The sequence below is a fragment of the Arvicanthis niloticus genome, chromosome 14 (assembly GCF_011762505.2).
Source record: "Arvicanthis niloticus isolate mArvNil1 chromosome 14, mArvNil1.pat.X, whole genome shotgun sequence".
NCBI lineage: Eukaryota > Metazoa > Chordata > Mammalia > Rodentia > Muridae > Arvicanthis > Arvicanthis niloticus.
Window position 1 is genome coordinate 1134463 of NC_047671.1, and position 25557 is coordinate 1160019.

Genomic DNA, 25557 nt, shown 5'->3' on the forward strand with positions numbered 1-25557 from the left:
TTAGAGAATTCTGGAAGAGAGGGAGATAGAGCTGAGCAAGTCAGAGGCTCAAGGACACCACAAGAAGATGTACAGAGTCAACTAACCTAGGACCATGAGGGAATTACAGAGCATGAGCCACTGACCAGGGAGAATGCAGGAGCTGGACCTAGGCTCCCTTACACATTTGTAACAAATCTGCAACTTGGTCTTCATGTGGGTGTGGGTACCCTAACAAGTAGAGCAGGGTGGGGATGGGGGGGTTGTCTTGCACTCTGTTTCCTGCCATTGGATCCCCTCCCCAGTGCCTGGACTGCCTGGTTGGACCTCAGTGGGAGAGGATGTGCCTAGTCCTGCTGGAACTAGATGTCCCAAGGTGGGATGGTACCCCAGGAGGTTCCCCCTTCTCTGAGGGGAAGGGGAGGAGGCAACCAGGGAGAGATTTGTAAGGGTAAAATTGGGAAGAGAGGAGAGAGGGGCTGTGATCAGTGTTTAAAGTGGAAAGAAAGAAAGAAAGAAAGAAAGAAAGAAAGAAAGAAAGAAAGAAAGAAAGAAAGAAAGAGAAAGAAAGAAGAAAGAAAATGAGAGAGAGAAAGAAAGAGAGAGAAACAAGAAAAAAAGGAAGAGAGAGAGAGAGAGAGAGAGAGAGAGAGAGAGAGAGAGAGAGAGAGAGAGAGAGAGAGAGAGACATCTAAGGTAATGTTATCCCTGGGTAGGTGGTCCTGGGTTCTATAAGAAAGCAAGCTGAGCAAGAACCACCCTTCCATGGTCTCTGCATCAGTTCTTGTTTTCAGGTTCTCACCCTGTTTGTTTGATTTCCTGTTCTGACTTCCTAGAGTGAAGGACTGTGGATATGGAAATATGAGCCAAGTAAACCCTTTCCTCCCCAACTTGCTTTAGGCCATGGGGTTTCATCATAGCCATAGTAACCCAAACTAAAATAGTCATGCTATTGCTCAGGTTTGCTGCGGCAATTTTGTACCCAGAATTCCAGTGTGTGACTTGTGTTTCATTTCTGATGAACACTATTAATACCATGCTTTCTGCTATTTTCTAGATGTATTCCATTTGTGCCCTAGGATTTCTGTCAACTCTAAATGATATGCAGATAGGTTAACTATTTTTTGAAAAAGCATCAGTCCCCATGCTTGTTATCAACATCTCCAACTTTTATAACTATGTACCAAACACAGACATACACACACATGCATGTACACAAACACCCAAAGGCTTCTTTTTTTTTGTTAATTATAAAAAGTTTATTGTTTGATCTAAGCCACTCTATATAATACATTTTTTATAAAGAATTTCTGCGAGCTTCAGGTTAATAGCCCTTATTCAAGGCAAACTATATTTCAATTTCAATAATAACCATTAGCATACATTTTTAAAGTTATTTCAAATATTTTCTATACATTACATGAAATTTATTACTTTATTACATATTGAGAAACAAAATATAGATTTTAATTTTCACTATAGGCTCACAGTAATAAAATTCTTTCTTACTGATATATTTAAAAACCATTCAGTTAAACAATAGAATATTCTTCATGGTTCCTGTGTTGCAAGCAGTTGTGAATTCTTAAGTTTGTGAAGTGAAGACATACACACACACACACACACACACACACACATACACGCATTCACATGCACACACAGACACACACATATGTGGGAAAAGTTTGCATGGGAGACCGGCGGGGGTGTCCTGAGGCTGTCAGGTCCCACATACATGCAGAGGGTCCACACACCGAGGGCGGGTTCCAATTGATACTAAAAAGTCGGGTTCCAAAAGGGATTTCAGAAGCTTTATTGTTCATAGCATGATAGATGGGTCTGGATGGTTCGTGCCTCCCCCCGCCCCCCTTAAGCCAGGGGAGAGCAGACTTAAATAGGAAGAGGGAAGAGGGGAGGGAATAATTTAATTAGCTACACCCAGCCTTTAGATAACTCATTAATATATAAATCTCTCAAGGCAGAGGCTTGTTAGTCACGCCCTCGACCTGTGTCTTACATGACTGAACCACCCAAAGGCTTCTTATCTGGATGCCTGTTAAAAATGTAAAACTTAGATATTGTTCGGTGAGAGTTTTCTAACATTGATCCTATGTCTCTTTCTGTTTCCATAAAGAAGTGGAGGATATTGCTGGGATAGCAGAAGAATAGAATGAGGTAATGAGTAAAAACTGAAATTGATGTCCTGATGGAAGGAAATAGAGGACAGAGAACTGCTATCTTTCTAAAAGAAAAATTCCTACATAGCAGTTTGAAATACACTTATTTATAAAATGTACAAAATATTACTTTGAGATAAAAGTCATGAAGTCTCTGTGATTAATATTTGTTCTGCGTTTCTGTCTACTTGTTGATTTCTTTCTGTTTATTTTTCATAAAATGTTTTGGTAGCAAAAGAAACGAGTCATTATTGTGAACTATGTTTTATTCATTGAGAACAATAGATTACAGTACATTGAGGGGTAAGAGCTGCTTTATGCCTACAAATTCAGTCTCTGATAATGGAAAGTAAAACTGGAAACATAGTTCTAAATACAATAGTCAAAGAACTTACAATTAAAACAGAGACAATAAGCAACAAATCACTAATCAGACAATTATTATCTATAGCCTCAAAGCATTTTCTTACAGCATTTTACAACAATGTTAGTGCTTTGAACACAGAAAATTAAACTGTGTAAACTGATCTCTAACTGTAATGTGGAGTTTTCTAATTTAAAAGATTATTGTAATTATATTATTTTATTTAATAGAGTTCTATATGTAAATAAAATATGTAATAAAACTTGCATGTTTAAAATAAAAAGAACCTTTGAGCTTTTATTTTACTTTATCTTTTTAAATTTATATTTAATGAATAGTATCTTGACAAATAGTTGAATATTTAAACTTTAAATTATATTCTGAAATGGAGTATAGCTCAGAAGCATAGCACTTGCCTGATATTTAAAAGCCCTGACTTCAATTTTCAGGAATAAAATAATGAAAAAGAACAAAAGAGAAAAATAAAGATTTATATTCTATTTTCTTAACATTAACATAAGTGCATTTAAATGAAATTCAACATCAGTCTGATAATAACATAATATATACATAGTTATTGTAAACACCTAAGAAACTGCTCTAATTCTAATCAAACCTAACTTTCATTGTTTAATAAAAATATTAAGATGATAGCATTTAATCCAAGCATATTTCACTTAATGTTGCACTATATAGTGGTATCCATTATCTGTGTAAAGCACCTCCAGAAACCATCTGGCCTCCAAAGCAGCACCAAATATTAAAATAAAATAAAATAAAACATGGAAAACAAAATTGTGTTTAATTTCTGACACTCATCTCTTAATTTTGGTTCAGTTTTGATCACTCTGCTACCAATCAGAACAATAGGCACTGAAATTTTTGGAGGGGTCACATTCCAGAAATCTTGTGAATTGTGTAGGACACAAAGACTGCAATTAAAGTGCTTTCTTGGGTAAAATGTCTAGAGAGACAGTGAGCATCATCTCTGCAGCATAACAGAGACACGGGAAGTCAGAGGTTGCAGTAAGTACTCCTGAAGAATACGAAATTCTGTAAGGGAACATACAGAAAGGAAAGGTAGGCAGAAAAAATATATTTTGAGGGAGTGGTTTTTTTCCAAAACATCATATGAATTGCCATAGAAACAAAGATAAGTGTCCAGTGATCTGGAGGCTTTCTTAACCTACTTACGTGACTCCTCAAACAAATCACTGACCACTATTTATATCTCTCTATAGTGCAATTATAAAAACATTCTCTCTCACCAACTTAGCCATTGCAAAACGTGGCATCCAAACATTCTAGAAAGTATTACTTTGATTATCTTTAACATTACTGGAAAAATAATTAGTTTATTTTATGAACAATACTAAGTTTTTTAACCATGCAAACTGTGATGTATAGCCATGCGATTTCTAATGGTTCCAAGTGTTGACTATTTTTTGGTTAATTGTCTTTCAACTATAGTTCACTGGCATATTTAAAGAAACAGTTCACAAATTGAGACATAAAAATTTTCAAGCAAACATTCAAAATCTGATTTAATTAACCATTCTTATATAAGCACAACTAAGAAAGCAGTCATTTTTATTTATTACCTTCTGAATTTCTGTAATTGGCAAAATAATTGGCCTATTCATCATGCATGGTATCTAAGGTTAAAAATATGAAATATCTACTAATTAACTTAAAATTATGGATTACATTTTAGAATCTATGTAACAGCATTAGCATTCAGATTTGTTTCACGTAAGTTTGTAACAAAATTTTCACACCAGAAACTTAAATGAAGCTTTCCACAATGAAGATTTAAAGATTATGATAATTTAAATTTTTTTAGAGATAAGAAATTGGTCTTTTAGATACTAAATACCATTCTATCTGATAATGATCATCATAGTTTTGAGATAACTATAGTTTTACATAGATTCACAAATACTCCTTTATTGGTTCCTCTATCTAAAATGGAGACAGCATCAAATGCATTCTTTCAGTGCCAGCAGAGTTGGGAGAGATGGCCTTGATCAAACTCTGAAGTACAGATTTTCTCTCATATATCACTATTTGGTGATGTCTTTTCCTTTCAACCCCTCCCAAACTCTGCTCTCAGATTCCTACATTACTGTATTCTTCTACTTAAAACCGTCAATCTCGTTTCATGTGCTAATTTTTGGAAGTTTTTTTTAACTCACAAGTTTACATATTAAAATAATTCTCAAAAGTAGAAAAAGCATTATTAAAATAACTATTTTTTATTGGACCATCTCACTGTATAGAAGGCCAGGCCTGAATGGGTGGCAAAAATTCTCTATAGAATTAGAGATGAATTTATTTGAAACTAGGAAGGGAAGAAATAATTATACAACTATCTCATTCCTAGCCATTTGTTTACATGTACCCTGTTGAATTATGCTGATGCTACAGCATATTCATTTGTTATCTGGTTCTCGAGTAATGTCTTTGAAGTCAAAGTCTGTCAGGAATGACTCAATTTCTAGGTCCCTTTCATTCTCCTTTTTAGCAACACTCAGAATTCCCAAGTAATGCTTTTGTCCTGGTCTTGAACTTATAGCTAATTTAGGTCATCTAATCCTTTATGGTAATGCTACCTTCTTGCTAATAAGTGAATAGTAAACTTTGTTTCTTGTGTTTAACCAGTAAGCTGTCTACCAAGTATCCTTGGCAATCATCATGGGAGCATCTGAGAGAAGCAGCATGAGAGTTGGACCAGTAGTATGTAAGTAGAACCAAAACTGTAGGAAGGATCCAGAAACAAGCTTATGCTCACAATTAATTTCAAGTAGAGTGAGAAAGCCGTGTGGTGCTTAATCCTCTCTAGATTGTTCTGTTACATAATGGAAGAAGGCTCCTTGAACACATGATTTCATTAAATTTGGGCTTTCTAATGCATCTCTATTAAGAATATTTCCAGGTAATAAAGTACTTCTATATATTAGATGAAACAAATGTAATTTTTCATCATGTAAATCCTGACGGTGAGGAGAGCATGGGTAAAAATCCAAGCCATAGAAGTCATCACTAATGTGCTCAGGCCAAAAGAGCTGCCTAGAATCTTGGTTTTGGTCTTTGAGAGAAAGTTGGATAGTTTACATAAATGTCCTCTTTTTCATCATCTGTAGACTGGAAGGGAGAAGTGGGACTTCTGCAGTTGGTGGCTACCTACAAAATAAATAACAGAACGTTGAGTGCCTTACTGAATTTCAGCATCCAATGAAGGTATTCTATAGAACCCTCCAAATACACTAATATAGGTCATATTTCCATTGCAGATAATTTAGTAAAACATTAATGTTATTATACAAAACTTATTTCTAAAACATGTTTTTTTTGTTTGTTTGTTTGTTTGTTTGTTTAGAAATTATATCCTCAATTTACATGACTGGAATAGATGGTAAGTAAATTAAAGGCAGATTATCAAGTTCAGTCTTATGCTGATTACTTCTTCAAAAATAAGATGTCCTCTACCTAGCCAAAGTTTAATATATTTCCCCAATGGCTGTGGAGAATTTTAAGCAGCTACCAGAAACTGAGAGAAAAGTACAAGATTAGATTTACCCAAGAAGTAGCTATCCTTTTCATGATTCCTTTTGTTTGTTTGTTTGTTTGTTTGTTTAAACCCTCAATCACACAAAAAACAATTATGTCTGGTGTTTTAAACTACCAAGTTTGTGCAATGTGCTATAGAAGCACACATAATGCAGATTTTGGTGAAGGCATTCTATAGAATCCTCCAAATATACTAATATAGGTCGTATTTCCATTGCCAATAATTCTGTAATGCTGAGTGCAATTATAACAGTGTAATTGTTACTATTTTCTTCACAATCCTCCCGCCTCAGCTTTCCAAGAAAAATAGGCATGTATTTTTTATAATGATATATTTTCAAAATCTCGGCTTCAAAAATTATTAAAATAAGAAGATAACTATTTCATCAGCTACTTGGCACTTGAATCACAAGCAATAGCATTGTGAGGTCATTAAAAGGAAAATAAGCAATAATATATACAACTGAAAATAAGAGTTCTTACAAGAGATTTTAAACAGATGGGAGCAATGATAACCAACTTGCCTTACTCTGTTTATCCCTGGGCTCTTTAAGCGGAGTTCTCACCTGTCTCCTTCTCTTCCTGGAATACAAATTCAAGACAAAATGTTACGAGCCTACATTCAAGTACTGGTTATTTATACTGTTCAAATCCTTACTATGCACCCAGCCATTTATGTACTTGTGAATAAGTAGTTGTGGCTACAAATAGTTGTTTTATGTGTACATTTTCCACAGTGATGTTTGACTACCAACTTGAGTAAATTTAAAATCATCATGAAAATGTATTTCTGAGTGTGAATTTTGTTTCTAGAAATATTTACCCGAAGAAAGAAGACTTGTGCTATATATGGCATCACCATCCTACAGGTCTGGGGTTAAAGGCTCAATAACAAGAAGAAAATACACCAGGAATTTCTTCCCTCTGCTTCCTGACTGGATACATGACCAGATGACTTTATGCAACTTGCACTGTGCTACTTGCTAGACAAGTGATCAGTGTCTCTTGCTCCCATGATTTCTTTGTTATGGTGGACTGTACTTCCCAACTGTGAGTCAAAATAAATCCATTCTTCCTTAAGGGTGCCTTCCAGGTGTTTTGTTACAGCAATGAAAAGAATAACATACGTATCTACTCTAATGTACTCATAGATGGAAAAGACAGCTACACTGCTCTCCAGAATGCATTACCAATTAATCAGAATAGTTTTTACAAGATATTATATAGTGAACTAATATCAAAACAGCCTATAGCTCTTGGACTTCTGGACTTCTTTAAAAGGTCAATACTCTAACATATTGGATGACAATAATTGACTTAAGTTTCATTTAAAAGTCTCCATGTCTTATTATAAGTTACCTGATTTATTATTTTATTTAAAGTACATCAAAGCTCTAATAGATTAGAAAAGTGCTCAGAGGTGAATAGTGTCTTGGCCAGCATCTCATGGGATAGTAATGGTGTTGGAGTTAAAGCCACCACCCTCCTATCTGAATCCAAGGCATCTCCACGATGAGTCACCTGTATAAGCACACTAACCAGAGCCATACTATATAACACACTCATCTAAGAAACATTCTGGGTGAAATCTCAAAAGAATAAATATAAGAGAAACAAAAAATGATACTATAATTGAACTGTAGAAAAATAACTACAGCTAAGAATATTGAAAAAACTGTTATGGGGATATCAGGTCTGTCTCTCTGTTATCTCCTTACAAACAAGATTCTAACTGAACTACAGCAGAAATAAATTAAATACAAGAAGTGAGAAATTCTGTTGTGTTTGCTTCTTCTTGTTGTTTTGTTTAAGTATACTATTACGACTCTTCTGTAGCAATCATGAAAGCATGATATTCTTTCTGCAAAGAAAAGATTATCCATAATGGATATTGATGATAGTGAGTATTTCCAACTGCTTGGAAGTAGCCTGACTACCTCAGCACAATCTTAACTCTTTATATACATTTACTTAATTTTTGTTATTTAAGAAATTAGTACTCCACTTATATAACACTGGAGTATATACAATGTAGTGTGAATAAAAGAGAACTTGGTTTAGACCTCAAAGCTTTCTTTATGCAACTTGCACTGTGCTACTTGCTAGACAAGTGATCAGTGTCTCATGATCGGTCCTCTTATCTTTACAAAACTGTTAGATCATATATCAAAGCTGTTGAACAGTTGTCTTGGTTTGCCTAATTGTGAAATATTTCTCAATAGGGGACATTTGCAGTGCTGAAAAGAAAATAGTTTCCAGTATATTAAGACATTGTATTTGTTTAAAAAAAATCATATGCACATTTATACCAAGTGTACAAATAAGCAACATTTCTCTCACTAAATATTAAATTTTACCTAGCAAATATCCATATTAAGAATAAATATTGGCTCCTTTCATTCTCAGGAGCACTCTGTACTTCCCCTGGTCCTGTTCACTCACTATTGCCACCCTTCTCATCTCTACATGGAAGAGCACAAACCCGATGCAGAGAATTGCTTCCAAGGGCATCAGAATCACAGGTGACTAGGTGCCAAGAGTAAAGTCTAAATTTACTTTGGTTTCTATCCAACTCAGCACATCTGAAGCTGCAACATTATTCTAAATGGTAAGACATAGGGCTCTGGGTCACTGTTATAAACTTTGGGTCAGTTTTCAAAGTATTCCATTTGAAGTAACAACCAAAACTTCCCAGCGACAAGGTAGAAAGAGCAAGTGCCCTTTCTTTTGTGCTTTTCACCTGAAATTATGCAGTCAAGCTTGCTAATCTTTTTATAACATTTAACCAAGGGAGGCTATGTGCTCTCTGGTTCATTTTAGTTGTTCAGGTAAAAGCAATGCATTTTCATGAAGCAAAACCTATCATGTCCAACATCTGTGACCCTCCAGAGGTCCCTTCTGACACTCGCTTTCAGCTCTGCTGCCTGTCCTCATGTACTTCTCTGATGTTGAATTTTCTCTAATACTAACACTTGGGAATCTTTTTCTAACTTGGTATTTCCTATGCAGGAAAAAAAATTTTAAGGCCGCCATGTTGGGAGAAAAGGTAAGACTTCCCTGTGTTTCATTGTACTTGTGCAGGCACCTGTTGAATATGCACTGTTTAGACATATTAGTGCAATCAAACACTAAAAATAAAAAGCAGAAAACTCTCCCATTACAATTATTATAGATGTACAGAATAGAATGACAATCACAAGAAGAACTAAAATACAAAGCAAGATGCAAGGGATGGCAGATGAAGAAGACAAGATTATTTCAGATAGTGACATCATGTCTATTTGAAGGAACATCAAAAGACGACAGACCTCTGGCATGGGGAAAGGAGACAAGTGTCTTGCATGCTGAATGAAGCACAAGGACTGAGGTCAAATTAGAGAAAGTATATTTTGGTTGCAAAATTCTTCACTTTTGAGAAATGAGTTGGATATGTTAAAAAAATACAATGGTTCCAGTTTCAACAAAAGTAATCAGGATTAGGGGGAGTAGTAACATGAAAAATATAAATGAATATTATGCTGAGGTCAGAAAACAAGGCACCTTTCAATAGCTGGCTTAGTGAGAGATTATTCTACTGTCTTTGAGATGATAATACAAGTGTCAATCAGGAGAATGGTATCACCAATCCTATTTTAAAAGAACAAATAGGTAAAATTGATAGGTTAGAGGGAGAAAGTAGGTCTGAGAGCAATATAGGAAGGGGAAAATGTTTTTAACATCAGGTGACAGTAAAAGAGTTAGGGAGTTATGGATAATATATGGATACAAGACATATAAACCTGCTTGAGAACTATAATAACAATCCATGGGTGTGTGTGTGTGTGTGTGTGTGTGTGTGGTTGTTGTTGTTGTTGTTGTTGTTGTTGTTGTTGTTGTTGTTAATATTATCAGCAAGGGAAGATATTTTATTTATTCGTTTGTCAAAAAAATTACATGCCTGCACCTTTCCAGACATGCAAAATTCTAATGTTCAAAAATGGACCCTTTCTCTCCTGAGCAGATAACACTCCAACTGGAACATAGTATAAGAAGTTATCTAATAAAATTAAAGTCCAGGGACTAAACCATAAACCAAAGTATATGGAGGATCCACGGCTCCAGCTACATATGTTGCAGAGGATGGTCTTATCTGGCAACAATGGGAGGGAAGGCACTTGGTCCTGTGGAAGATTAATGCCCAAGGTAAGGGAATGCTAGAGGGGTGAGGTGGGAGTGGGTGGGTAGGTGGTAGAGCACCCTCTTAAAGGTAAAAAAGTGAAGGAAGGAAGGAAGCGGTGTTTGAGGAGGTGAGACCAGGAAGGGGGACAGCATTTAGATTGTAAATAAATAAAATAACCAATTAATTAAAAAGTATGAGATACACTACACATATTAGTAGTGCTCATGAGAGAGTTAGAAGTGAAAGAAAGGACTTGAAACCTCTCTCTCAGACTACCCCTTCAGGTCCTAAGTTATTTTATTTAACATCTATACGTGGCTTGTCTCAGAAAATATCAAATTATCTTAGACTGTGTTGTTATCCTGGTAATATGTAAGCTTTCTCACCTCTTGTTCTCTGCATTGCAGTGTTTTTTTTTAAAAAGATGACTAAATAAAACATTAATCTCTTCTTCCCCTTTTTCCTTCCTCTCTGTTGCCCTCTGCAACCCGTCCCCCACACTTCACACACTCACAAAATCTTCTCAGCTGACACCTATTGCCATGGAGGAGGCAGAAGGGAAGATGGATGAGGAACAGAGAAAGTTGCATGAATGTAAGGGCACACTGCCAACTCTTAAGTGAATGACTCCAGCTTTGGTCTATAATAGTACTCCCCTTGCTTCCTGTCCTTTTTTGCTTGTTTGTTTTTCTGTCCCTCTTTAAAAAGCAGCAATTACCTATGTATGTAACTGTACACTCATACATAAATCCTGAGTCACTTTATAAGTTGTTGGGTTATTCATAGAAAACCTTAAATATCAAAATCATTCAAGATAAATAAGACCTGGGGTAAGTTGCTTTACTCACCTGTTATATAAAATGATAACGATGATAATTAAGATGACAAGTAACAGTGAAGCTAACCCTCCAACGATGGGAAGGATAAAATGTTTATTGGTTCCTCCTACAAGAAAATAGTTAGAGTATGAATTAAGAATTTAATTAATTCCCACCAAAGAAATATGGGGAGATGAAGAAAGGATTCATTAATCATGGCAGGATAGCAATCAAACTCAAAGAATCTAAAAACAATAAGATGGGTTAAGGGGAAAAATACTTTTCCCTGAAAGCCTCCTTAATTCTTATGACTATCACAGATTTTGATTGCTTCCTTGATTAAGTAGGGTTCAACAACAAGAACACAGAAATGAGGCTGAAAAGATGGTTCAGTGGTTACTTCTCTTGCAGAGGTCCCCAGTATCCATGCACTGGTTCACAATTGCCTGTAACTGCAACTCCTGAAAATCTGACACTTATGACTTCCAAAGGCACTTCCACTTACATACACATACACTATACAAATAAAAGCAATAAAAATAAATCTTTAAAAGCAATAATGTTAATAGCACACATTTAACACAGATGCTCTTTTAATTATCCCATACAAAAGCCTTTGCAGAGAAAAAAATGTAACGCTGGAGTAATTTATTAACAGGATTGCATCTTATGTTGAACTATACTCTAAGCAGGAGTATATAACTGAAATGTGTGGGGAGACAACAGAAGGCGGCTATCATCCTTGCAGCTATCTTGAGCCATATACCCTGACAAGAGACTTGTTTTCAACAGCCTACAACAGCTGAGCACACTCTAATAACATCTTGTTTTATACACCCAGGATTTTCCCTTGGGTGTGTGTGACTTAAAGGCGTTACTTAAGAAGTGAGACTTATAAAAGGCGAGAGGCAGACAGAAGAGGGGACTGGAAACTTAGAACTTGGAGGCACTAGGAACGAGGAACTAGGGACTAGAAACTTGAGACTGGGGACATGAACTAAAAACAAGGGACTTGGAAAGAGAGAAGAGGAGAGACTTGAGAATAAACAGGACTCAATCACACTCTGTCTGGTCTCCATTCTTCACATCCGCTCTCACTCTCTCTCTTGCTGAACCCTGAACTACGGACCAGAGCAGCAGTGAGGGCTCTAAAAATTTAGCCCCCAAAGCTTGGGGTAGTGCAGGTTCCAACATTGGCAGAGCAGTCCTCAACAGAAATTTTTGTCATAATTTTTAAAAATATGGTTTTTGTTATATTTGAGTGTATGTAAAAAGTAGTATTGAGGATGAATAGTTACTCAAATTTGGTGTTGTCTGGGGCTCTGAAAATGTCTCCTCAATTGCTTGCTATTTTAGCTGATCAACCTCTAGTGCCATCTTTCTGTTTAGAGTTCTTACATCTCTCAAGTGAGTTGATGAGTCAGTGTTTGAAAGAATGAAGATGTCAAGGACCCTATGGAAGAGTTAGGGCAAGGACTGAAGGAGCTGAAAGGGATGGCAAATCCATAGAAAGAACAACAATATCAACTAACCCAGACCCCTGAAAGCTCCCAGAGACTAAACCACTAACCAAAGAACATACATGGGCTTGTTCATGGCCCCCTGGCACATATGTAGCAGAGGACTGCGTTGTCTGGCCTCAGTGGAGAGGATGCATCTAATCCTGGAAAGACTTGATGCCCCAAGGAAGGGGGTGAGGGGTGGGGGTGAGGTGGTTGGGTGAGTGGGGGAGCACCCTCTCAGAGGCAAAGGGGAGGGGGAGGGGATAAAGAATTCTTGGAGTGGGGCCCAGGAAGGGGGCAACATTTGATAGGTAAATACATAAAACAATTGAGAGAGAGAGAGAGAGAGAAAGAGAGGAAGAGAGGAAGACAGACAGAGAAAGAAAGAAAGAAAGAAAGAAAGAAAGAAAGAAAGAAAGAAAGAAAGAAAGAAAGAAAGACTGAAATGCTACTACTTGAGAAATTCCACCTGTGGAGGCGTTAGAGTGTCCTCCTGCCTATGGCTGCTCCTCATACATTTCTACTCACAGAAGGCTTTGTGGGATGAGCCCCCATCACTAATGGTTGCTGGCAGGAGTAGACTTGAAATGAGGTTTGCCTGTTATCTTTATTACACTGAAACAGAGCACTTGAAACTGCATTCTGGATCCAAAGGCAACCTAAGAAACCTGGCTTTTCGCCTCATTCTGCTTCATATTTCTTCAGATCATCCCATACTTTCTAAGTTACATGTTCATTGAATCTTTTTCTCATGATAAAAGCTCAAAGTTAAAATCAATTTTTTTGGTTTGGTTGGGTTTTTGTTGTTGTTGTTGTTGTTTGTTGTTTTTCGAGACAGGATTTTTCTGTATAGCTCTGGTTGTACTGAAACTCACTCTGTAGAGCAGGCTGGCCTCGAACTCAGAAATCCACCTGCTTCTGCTTCCCAAGTGCTGGGATTAAAGGCATGCACCACCACTACCCAGCTAAATCAACTTTATTTAAAAGAATCTGAGACAAATAAAAGATGTCTTTAGGTTTCGGTTTTTAGTTTGTTTAATCTCTATTGTAAGCATAAATAAGACCAGCCATACAATAGTTCTCTTTCTGAGTCTGGCATATGACATTTAACAGAATATCACAAGGTATATCTCAGGGTCACAGATTTTAGTATCTTCTCTATAGCAGAATGCTACCTTGCTCTGTCCATATATATTATGTTCCTTATCCATCCCAACACTCATGGACACTTTGGTTGTTTCCATAATATGAATGCTGTGAAGAGTGCTATGTGAATGCAGGGATGGAATAACCTCTTTAAGGAAACAATCCAAGTCCCTTGGACATACACTCAACAGAGGGACTACTAGGTGTGTATTACTACCTTCAATTACTACCTTCAATTGGGGCACCTCCATTTTGTTTTTAACAATAACTATGTTAATTTATACAAGTGACACCAACTATCTTTTTCCATAATTCTTGGCAAGCTTTCTATTTGGTTTAGAAAAGGTCAATTAATGTCTACTGCTCATCTTTTTCATCACATTATTTGCAATATTTTTCTAATGAAAGCTTGACACTTGTGACAGCATAGATGAACTTGTGGGCTATTATTCCAATAACAATAAGGCAAACACACAGAGACAAACACTATGATTCTAAAAGTAGGTGACATCTTAAAAAGCTGAAAGCATAGAGCAGAGTGGAATGGCAATCTCTGGCATAGAGCAGGAAGTACAGGAAATAGGATCATGCTCAAGGGTACAAGCTGGTATACAAAGAAAAATTTCAGGGGCTATAAGTTATAGTATAAGTAAGTGAGGGTATGTTAATTAATTTGGTTATAATAATAATTGTTTAATGTCTATATATAAAAAATTCATATTATATGTATATAATATATGTTATTAAATATACATTACATATATTTATTTAATCTTTGGATATATATATGTGCACACACACACATTATATATATATATATATATATATATATATATATATATATATGAGCTAGAAGATGGTTCAGTTGGCAAAGCACTTGTCATACAATTACAAGGACCTGACTTCTACCCACATAAAAAGTCTGCTGTGGTCTCACACTCTATAATCCAGTTCAGAAGTAAGAAGGTCCCTGGGCTGTTTTGGCAAGCCCCAAGCCAGGGAAAGTCCCAATCTCCAAAAGCAAAATGAACAGTTCCTGAGGAACAACACTTAAGGCTGACCTATGATCTTCACATGCACACGTACATAAATGCACTTGCATAGACATAAACGTGCATGCACAATCACACACACACACATTTAGAGTATTTTTCTTTTGCTCTTTATTTTGTTTTGTATTCAAATATTCTAAATTATATGTTAATTTTTGAATCAGTAAAACTATGAAAATATGTTTATATTAAAACAGAATGTTTATTGAAATTCAGTGGTTGCATTTAAAGAACAAAAATGTGTGGAACTCCATTTTAAAGTAGACTCGGAATTGTTAAGACTTAAGATCACATTTTGATCAAATATGTGACTTTGTACACATATTTGTGTTTCATCGAAGCTCTTAATTATAAATCCTAGTTTCAAATGCTTCAGTCTAAACTATATTTCCATGATCACCTCTTCCAATAAGTCTGACCATTAGAGTCAGGTCCATCTCTTGTGTCTAAATGCAAACAGTCTCACAGTGTGCTAGGTAATTGGTAAAGGAGGGAAACAGATAACCTCATATTTTATATCTGATTTAATGGAACTTATGTTATTTCAAAAAGCCCTACATGTTTTAAAGTCAGCATGAAACAAGCATTTTCCTTCTAGAAATGAGTGCAGAGAAATGAAGCTTCTGTCATGCATGGACCAGCACAGCCTGGAGCCACTGCTCTTCTCCCTTCCTGTCCTGACATCTTTATGTAGCTGCTATGGGAATGGCCACAGTACTGAAAGCATTCACCTCCCTGAAACTTGTGTGGATGGAAAAACAGAAAACAAACAGGATGCTTTGAGGAGTTAATCAATAGTTCACAACATCCACTTTTCCCCGTAAGTTCTGCTAATAGATCTGTGGTTGAATAATGCCAGCCCTCAAGCTCTTCTCTAAAAGAAAGAATTATTGTCTGTTTTCAGTGGTCTCTTTTCTGATAGCTTTTTTTTTTAATGTATCCTAATGCTGTATTGATTCATAGGCAGACAAAACTGTCTTGAACTATGAAGCCATTATTTTTCCTCCTATCACAAAGAGTAAGTGCAGTTAAAACAATTTAAATCAAGTCAGCGAAATTTATAAATGAATAATTTTTCTCTAGGCCTGCAATCCTCCAGGGTAAGTTTCTGTCAATGCCAAGTATTTATGACTGAGTCACAAACTTTTGAAGAAGACTCATGATAGAAATGTCACTAGATCTTTCCTGTTGAGCTAGGAAAGAAGCAGAGCTATTGGCACTGCCCACTATTTGTCCTCATTAGAGATAGTGGTTGGGGTTGGTATGGTTTGTATATGCTCAACCCAGGGAGCAGCACTATTAGAAGTGTGGTCCTGTTGGAGTAGGTGTGGTCCAGTTGGAGTAGGTGTGGTCCTGTTAGAGTAGGTGTGTCACTCTGTGTGTGGGCTTTAAGACCCCTAGCTGCCTGGAAGACAGTATTCTACTAGCAGCATTCAGATGAAGATGTAGAATTCTCAGCTCCTCCTGCACTATGTCTGCCTGGAGACTGCCATGTTCCCCCTTTAAAGATAATGGACTGAACCTCTGAACCGTAAGCCAGGCCCAATTAAATGTTGTCTTTCTAAGAGTTGCCTTGGTCATGGTGTCTGTTCGCAGCAGTAAAAACCCTAAGACAGCATGAAGGCTCCAAATAATGTAGAACCAAGATAATTAGCCAAGTATAATGGGTCATGCTTCTGATCCCAGCATTCAGGAGTTAGACATAGCATTATCAAGAGTTTAAGTGCCTGTGCTACATAGCAAACTCGTGAGCTGCATAAGACCATTTTAGAAGCCAACAACTAACAAACCTAACTTGCTAGACCAGAACATGTGAGGAAAAATCATATATCCAGTAAGTGTCAGGTAAATATATCTTTTCATGGCTCATTAAAAAGATAAGCACAAATGTTAGACTTTATTCTGTGGTCAGACGGAATATACATACAGAGAGTTTGAATGAAGCAAATATACATGGACTCACAGATTCAGCAATATCAAGACAATCAACTTTCAACTATTGGATGAAACAGAAAAATATTTAATCTCAAATTAAACCAGCAAACTAAAAGCATAGACACTGAGGACAGGTATGGAACCTAGTCCTGGCTTCTGCTTGCTTCTACTTAATGAACTCCTAGAGGACAGTTAATCTCTTAGTTTTGTAAGTAGCAAAATGATAATAGAATCAGGGCCAAGCATGCATTTTGTATTTCAATAAAATATATAGAGAGGTACTTTAAGTATTTTAAACACTATATAATGTTATTAAATTGTACAAATTATACACGTTTAGATTTTATATACCCTATCCAAATTAGGATTAACGAAATAAGCCATATCTATTCATGCTGAGATGTCACATTGAAGTAGTCCTGTATCACAGGTACTGCTTGCTCTTGTATCTAGAGTCACCCTTCAAGAGAAGGGTAAAGATTGATCTTCATGAGTAAGATCATTCTAGACTACTAGAACATGATAAGCTAAAAATGGTACAATGTGCATCAAGTGGATACTGGTATTTTAATATTACTCCAGGTTTACAGAGGTGACCTGTCTACATAAATTAGTTTTATAATCTTTACTTCATAAACAATTTCTTGTTTCACATGAAGAAAATCCCAGGGAATAAGTAACTTTCTGAGACTTAAAGAACCATGGCACTAACCTATAATCTAGTGACTCTAGTGCTTAAACTGGTACCTCTGGTGGTCTAAATGAGAATAGCCCCTAGAAGCTTATGTGTTTGAATACTTGGTCTCTAACCTGTGGAACAGTTTGGGAAGGATTAAACGATATGGCTTCGTTAGAGGAGGTATGTTCCTAGGGGTGGAATTTGAAGTTACAAAAGTTCATATCATTTCCCCCATCTCTATCTCTATCATCTCTATCTCTATCATCTCTATCTCTGTCTCTGTCTATCTCTCTCTGCCTCATGACTGTTGTATCAACATATAAGCTCACAGCTATTGTTTCAGTGCCATGCTAATTTCTTTAAACCTAATGGCTTCACATTTAAAGAATCTAGGGGAAAACTATCAAATGTATTGATTTGATAAATTAATACTAGAACACCAGAAATAAAAGTAAACAGAGGTTAGAGTTGATTAGTCATGTTCTTAAGATAGGGGTAAATATTAATAATTTAGGATAATGACTTGATTTAGCTAAATTCATTCTAAGTCAGGCACTCAGGTACAAAATTCGGGAATCTATGACTTTTCATGAGTATAAGTGAATATTCTATTTGGATTCATTTATATTTTTAAAAAATAGAGTACTTGAAGCTGAGAGTGAAATATGAAAGAAGAAACCAGGTGAGTGGTAGGAAAGGGGAGTGAATATGTCAAAATACATTGTGTGCATGCAGGATATTTTTAAAAAATATTTTTAATAAATAATCTAAGGCTGTATTCCATAAAATTGACTTTAAGAAAGTCAGTGCCCCTCCAAGGAGAATGCTTGAGGCTAATCACAACCCATCTGCTGTTTTTTTTTCCTCACTCCCTACTTTCTTAGAGGGTTAGGAAACATAAGCTCTGTCTCTTTGACTTTGACACTGTGGAAATCTATCTTAAAGCTAAATGAACTCCTTAGCCTACTTTATGTTGGAGAAATATCCTTCTCCAAAACCAGAAAGCCATAGCTTTGATATGTCATCACCAAGGACAACAGAGCATGGAGCAGGTCCTATTACCCAAAAATTTCCCTCTAATGGAAAAACTACCACCTGCTGTAGAGATTATGTTTGTGTTTCTTTTGGATAAAGACAATTAGCTAAAATGGATGGCCTCCACAAATGTCAGATGAATATGGCATAATCTGTATGATATATGTAACAAATGGTACTGTCAAGTCCATTTACTTGAAGACTAATTATAATTTGTCTTTAAAAGTGTATATAATAAATCCTAATTGTCTACATTAAAGAAATAGTATTTACTTTGTTTGCAATCTTTTAGTAGATCACCTGAGATTCAAAGAACACTCTAAATTCATGCTTATTCAAATAAATTATTTTTGTTTCTCTTCTACTTTTGGAGAAGTTTTCTGGGAAGAGACATTTTGTTTTTAATTACATTTTCCCAGAAAATTTCTTCTATTACTGTTGTTTGACCAGGTGTGACTTTGTACTATGGTGTTACTACGTAAGTGGCCAACATATTCTAGTGTAAAAAATAAGCTTCTGTTGCTTTGGGGGGGGATTTTGGAAGTTAACCTTTCACTAACCAACAATGAGGGGAAAAAGAGCTCTGATTGCTAACTACTGCTGTGATCCAATTGTCCTAGGTCATTTAGGTCCGATGTATAAGACAAAGAGAAGAGCAGGATATGAGAAGAAAAGAAAAGAGAATTTTACGTAGGATACAGCAATTTGCTTGGGTATTTTCTATAGATGTCTAAGTAGTTGCCAAAGGGAGTAGGTTTAGCCACGTGATAAACATCTAGCAGGATATCAGATCAAAACCATAAGTGCACTAGGACTTTGTGATGGCACAAAATCATGTGCAGGCAGAAATATTCCCAGGTCTCTATATTATGAACTAGGATTGTCCTTACCCAGATACTATTCTTAAAGTTCTAGTGTTTGGGTGCTGTAGTACAATACTAGAGGTTAGGTGACAACAATCAGTCATTCATTTGAGTGTTGTTTGTCACACCTAACAATGGTTTCAGGAGATTGAGGCAGGAATATTGCCACACATTTCAGGCCAGTTTGGACTACATATTGAATTCTAGACTAGCCTAGGCTACAAAGTAAGAAGCTGTCTGCTCACCACTACCATCATCAAATCTAGAACAACAGACAACAGAGAACCTTCTTGTTGCATCATCCCATTGTAGACAGTGGAAAGACAAGAGAAGGTGAGAATTGATAGGGAAATAAATGTACCTGACTCATCAGGAGTACCACCCTCACAGCCACTGAAGCATCATTATGATAACTGCATTTATCAGTTGATGAAGACAGAGCCTTCGTGACCCAATTAAAGCTCTCACATTAACACTATTTCACTGGGGACTGGGTACAATTAAACCACACAATCCACTAATCTCTTTTTAGTGTAGACTTGATTTTATCAGCGGCTGGCATCCCACCTGTGGATTCTCACATCTGCTCTGATTGTGCTAATTCCCTAGGACTGTGTATGGATCCAGTCTTGGATGACTCTACCAACTGATACAAAAGCCCCCGGAAAAGGGAAAATCATAGGCGAAGAACTCACCCACACAGGACCTGAGCCTGAGGGTGGTAACCAGACAAGCTGCAGCACCCAGTGCTGGAATAAAACACTGAGAGATCAGACCCCACTTGTGAGCTTTCACTTTCTTCACAGACTGGTTCAGTGTGGAATCTGCCTTGTGAATAAATATCTAAAAAAAGGAAACCAGAGATCAGTGACTTTACTGACACCCCTTCTGAGATAGGCAGCAAGACTCTTTTTTTCTACTTTGAGAAGAATGAGGAATTGTGGCTAAGAACAGAAACTCTGAAGCTAGGGGGCCTGTCTCTACAGCCTAGTTCATATATGTATTAGCTAAGAAGCTTTGAATAAACCAATTGAATCCACCATGCTTCACATGCTTCTCATTTGTAAAGTAGAGATGAGATAAAACTGCTTTGAGGAGTAAATGACCAATAAATACTGCATACATGCTTAGGCTATCAAGCAACACATAGAGAAGCATGATCCACATGTCTCAAAAACATAGCAACACACAGCCATGTGCATTCAAGATTCTAACAATATGGAGTGTTAATCAGCTTTGCACTACTATGACAAATATCAAGATCAATCAACTTAGAAAAGGCAAGGTTTTATTTTATAGTTTCCAAACCATGATCAAGTTGCCTCATTGCTTTGCAGACTGTAGTGAGGAATTGTATAGGAAAATCACTCATGGGTTAAGAAAACCATTCACCTCGTATATATAGCAAGGTAGCCAGAATCACAACATCTCATTCAAGGGCACACTCTAGTGATCTAAACACCCCTTTCTCACTGTGTCCCATCTCTTAAACATCCTACCACTTCTCACTGGCACCATCAAGAGGCCGAATCTTTGGGACATTCAAGATCCACACTAAACAATGCCACTAAAGAAGATGTACATATAAATGCTCTGTTCATGTTATGTTTGTTATGAAACTAGTCACAAGTTCTGGGTTAAATATCTAACATATAAATTCTATTTTAAGCAAGTATTTGAAAAAACTTCTCTTCAGCGGATGCTTGCAGCCAACCATCAGATTGAGCACTGGGACCCCAATGGAGGAGTTAGGAAAAAAACTGAAGGAGCTGAAGGGGTAAGTAACCCCATAGGAAGAACAATATCAACCAACCAGGACCCCCCACCCCAGAGCTCCCAGGGACTAAACCACCAACCAACGAGTACCCATGGAGGCACCCATGGCTCCAGCTGCATATGTAGCAGAAGATGGCCTTATCTGGCGTCAATGTGAGGGGAAGCCCTTGGTCCTATGAAGGCACGATGCCTCAGCATAGAGGAATTCTAGAGAGATCAGGTGGGAATGGGTGGGTGGGTGAGCCCCCTCATAGAAACAGGGGGAAGGGGAGAGTGGATAGTTTGTATGTGTGTGGGGGTGGCACTAAGAAGGGGGATAACATTTGAAATGTAATTAAATAAAATAACCAATAAAGACGAAAATGTAAAAATAAAGATAAGTGTAAAGCAAACATAATTATAAAGAACAATGTTAGTATATAAAGCCTGTAGCTTTATACTCTAGACATAGGCATGTCTAGGTTTTTGGCATTATGACATGATATTGTCATCTATAAAGTTCACACTCAAGAATTACAGAACTGGGTTAGAAAAGAAATTGCAAGCAAACCTCATAATGTTTAAATGGTTTATGAATTTCTATTGGAATGCACTCACAGACATCCTGGCTGTAGGTGGCAGTTGGACATGCCTGTTAGAATTTGATTACCCACCCAATTTTTCATCTTTTAAAAATCCAATGATTGTTTGTTGACTGCACTATTAGATTTCAAAAATGATGCCTTTCATTTTTGGAGTCAGGAGAAAACAGTTATCAACAGCAAAGCACAGTAAATTGTTTTCATAAAGCTATTTGAAATTTGGCATATATGCCTGTGTTAAGTACAGATGTAAAACTTCCTACACAATGACATATTAACTATTTTCCATATAGAAGGTCAGTAATTGTTTTTCTCTCCTTCACAAATAATCATACATATATTTATTCTTAAACACTCACACAGATAAGAATAAAGACTTAGTGGTAATTTGTCAAATAAGACATGAAAACTGATGACATTAATATCAAAACAATTATACTTTGTGAACCTGTGTTTTCCATAATGGTACACCTGTCTTTTATGGTATCCAGGATTGAGAAACTTTTCCATATTATGACTCTTGAGCATCTTTAATGTGTAGCCACTGGAAGTACCCCAACCTTTGCTAATGTCTTCTTCTCTTAGCACCTGTTCCTTCTTGCATTCATCATAGAATTATCGTTAGCTTTTTCTTCATTTTGCTCACTTTCAATATGACTAAAGCTATTTTTAAACTCTGTGAGCCCAAGTAAAAGCATTGATATTTCACATTTATACTTGTGCATGAGAAAATCAGTTTCTGTTAGTTAATAAAATAAAATGTCAGTGCCATTCTGAAACATTATAGCATCATGGCTACTTTTGAGTTCCAACAAAAAGGAAGTGTGCTAAATGCATTCTGGAAATAAATCATAAAGAAGTAAGCAGACTGCTAAATATTTATTTTACACTTTACAGATGTTGAAAAAATATATTTTCAATTGGGTCAATAACTATTAAGGATTCTTGGATCACTTCAGTGTAAATTAGAACTTAAAGGTGTAAATTGGACTTTTAAGATATATCTTTGAGAGTGATAGATTCATGCTTGTTCTTCATGTCCTGATCTTTCAGATAAATAGCCACTAAAAGGCCATTATACTGCCTTTGAATATTTGTCAAAATGCAAGTCAGTATGTTTGAAATACTTCACATAAAATTTTCATCTGAGTAATTAAATTGGAATACTCAAAACTGGAATTTCTGTTAAAAATCAAATACTGCTAATCTTATAGCAGGAGTTTATTTGTAAAAATGGTAACTGGTTATCTGCCTTCGGAAAGACTTTACCTATTAAGCTATACCATGTGCTATTAACAATTCTTAGGAACTTTTAGGATGAATTTTGTATGTAGGACCAAAGCAGTAAAAAATTGTTACTTTAGAGTTAATGTATTAGGAGGTTTGTTTGTTTGTTTGTTTGTTTGTTTGTTTTTCCATCAGTGGAGCAATGAAAGGGTTTTAAGGGGCACAACTAAATACTCAGATTTGAATTTGAATTTTATCTATCTGAATTCAAAGGAACGAGAAAGGTTTGTTTTTGTTGTTGTTGTTTTGTTTTAGTTTTTAGTTTTTTATTTATTTGTTTGTTTTTAATAAAAAAAATAAAGGTTACAGCATGGCTCAGGGAGCAAAGATGCTTGTCACCAAGTTTGATGACCTGAATTTCAGAAGAATTACCAAAAAAAGACATGATAAAAAGATAGTTGTTTCTCACTGGTCATTCTCTTACACACACACTCAAACACACACACACACACAGAGTCACATACACACACTCTCACATTTACACAATCACACACACACACACAGAGTAAATAAATAGATGAATGTTTTAAAAAAATGTTTTTAAAAATTGATACTCATTCTGGGGGCAAAGACTTACCAAATAACAATTTCTAAGATCAATTGCTTTCTTTTTCTGATTTTCAGATTTCTGTTGTATGTGATATTATTAGCATGACATTATTATTCAATCCAATATTAAAGTATGGAATGTAGAAAATGAATGCAAGCAAATGTTCTCTTATCTTACTGTGTACTTTGGGGGAAATGTATTCCTGTCTACATGGGACATTGAAAAGAAAGAACCTGACTACCTATGTGTTATCTCACTAAAAGAAAAACAATACTTTGATGTGGGCAGAGGTAGTTGTGAGGAGAAGAAGCTATGACATAATAGGTAATGATTGAGTACTCAATTTATTTGTGATGTTGGTAACTGTGTGCTGAATCTGAGTAACCAGCTGTCAACCAGAATTTTTAAAATGAAATTAAATTGAGATGGAAATTGTATCTGATTTGCTTCAGGGGAAACTACTTTAACTTGTGAGCAAAATCAGCAGGACTTGGGGATTCCAGTTGAGTGGTTCTAGCATATAAAACAAAATGTCATAGACATTTTAATTTCCATATATGTAAAAATTCCATTGCTGAGGTTCACCAAACTGTGTCACAGAAACAGACTTATTTATGCAGATCATCTTAGAACGTCTAGTCAAAATCCACAAGAGTGAGAAATAAGATTATAAATGGACAAAATTCTAAAGAACAATTATCACTGACCTAGAACCCTTCTAGAATACAAATTAGTTCATTGAAGAGAAGCTGAACCCTAGAAACTAAAAGCAAATAAATAAATAAAATTAATTTATCCTTCTTTGGAGCTGGAATGTTTAGCAAAGTGTTTGTCTTACAAGCATAAACACCTGAATTAGACAGACACCCGTATACATGTGTGTGCATACATGAATATGGGCACACACATACATACAAAATATCCTTCCATAGTCTTCTTCCATACAACTATAGTTCAACTCAAGAGCACATGAAGTCAAAGTCAATAAGTTTGTAAACATGGATGAGGAATATTAAGATTGCTAAGCTTTACTTTAGTTATCTGCCAATCATGAGTTGCTGGTGAAACATACAAGTACCATTTGGGGGATAGGGGGAAGATTGTGATTTCCTGATAACTACTCCTGCGACCTAATTTCTAACTCCACATTCTCTAATTCTACAGGCTCAGCATTATGCCCTATTTGTGTCTTAAAAGGCAGAATAATACAAGTTTAAAAAGGAAATAGATCTTTCTGGTAGTTGCACACACAAACCAAAGTTCATGAAAATTTGCTCCACAAACATTGCACTTGATTTTCAGAAGTTCTATTTCTTTGATTGGCAATCTCTAAACCTCAAATGTGAGTTGTAATGTAAAAAGGGGGTCTTAAAACAAGCTATGAAGAAAATGTAAAACTTTTATGGACATTATGACTTCCAAGATAGAAATATTAATATAGTAAATGTTCAACAAGTGTTCCTGAGTTCATCATGAAAAAATGCTGGGTAACTTTCAGCATATATGTAAGAATATCTAAATGGATGTAATAATTTTCCTAACTAAAAATTATAAATGGAAAGTATTTATTATAAATGTGATGTGTGTACACTATAATTTTAAAAGTATTTTTTCATATTTCCACTATCTTAAAATATGTTTACTGTATATATATTTCATAAAGTGAATACATTTTAAATATTCTTTAATTCTCTTTTACTAAATCTGAATATTTAATTCTTATTAATAAAAATAGCATTTATTTATATAAAACATATTTTAAAAGTAAAGAAATAGATAAATAAATCTATGTATTTAATAAGCAAAAGAGTAGATAAATAAACATATGTATTTAATATTGTCACAAACTTTCAATGGAGCTGGTTTCTTTCCATTTTAATGAAAAGTACAACCAAAGATGACAAGGGCATTTATTAGAAATCCTGAACACACAAACAAATACAGTTACTACATCACTTAATCATAGCAATTTTAAGTTATGAAAGTTTGAGACAGCCAAAATATAAGGTTCGAAGACATGAAAGGACATTGGGATAATGTAGACAGAGCATAAAGACAGAGAGAGTTGACTAAGCTCTATGGGG

At 35.8% G+C, this 25557-nt stretch overlaps 1 protein-coding gene and 1 long non-coding RNA gene across 3 annotated transcripts in view; one reads left to right on the forward strand and one right to left on the reverse strand.

Moving 5' to 3' along the window:
* Positions 1–1474: 1474 nt before the first annotated feature.
* Positions 1475–25557, reverse strand: part of Cd226 (CD226 molecule) — an 87947-nt gene continuing 63864 nt past the window's right edge. For both annotated transcript variants that reach the window (XM_076912330.1, XM_034518423.2), the window contains 3 exons: positions 11098–11194; positions 6615–6672; positions 1475–5703 (listed from right to left, as the gene is read on the reverse strand). In XM_076912330.1, coding sequence (XP_076768445.1) covers positions 5590–5703; positions 6615–6672; positions 11098–11194 — 269 coding nt within the window. In that variant the 3' untranslated portion in view covers positions 1475–5589. The remainder of the gene's footprint in view (positions 5704–6614; positions 6673–11097; positions 11195–25557) is intronic.
* On the forward strand, positions 5190–5912 carry LOC143434256 (uncharacterized). The gene is made up of 3 exons (XR_013103593.1): positions 5190–5260; positions 5664–5760; positions 5900–5912. It is a non-coding gene; the product is annotated as an uncharacterized LOC143434256 (long non-coding RNA).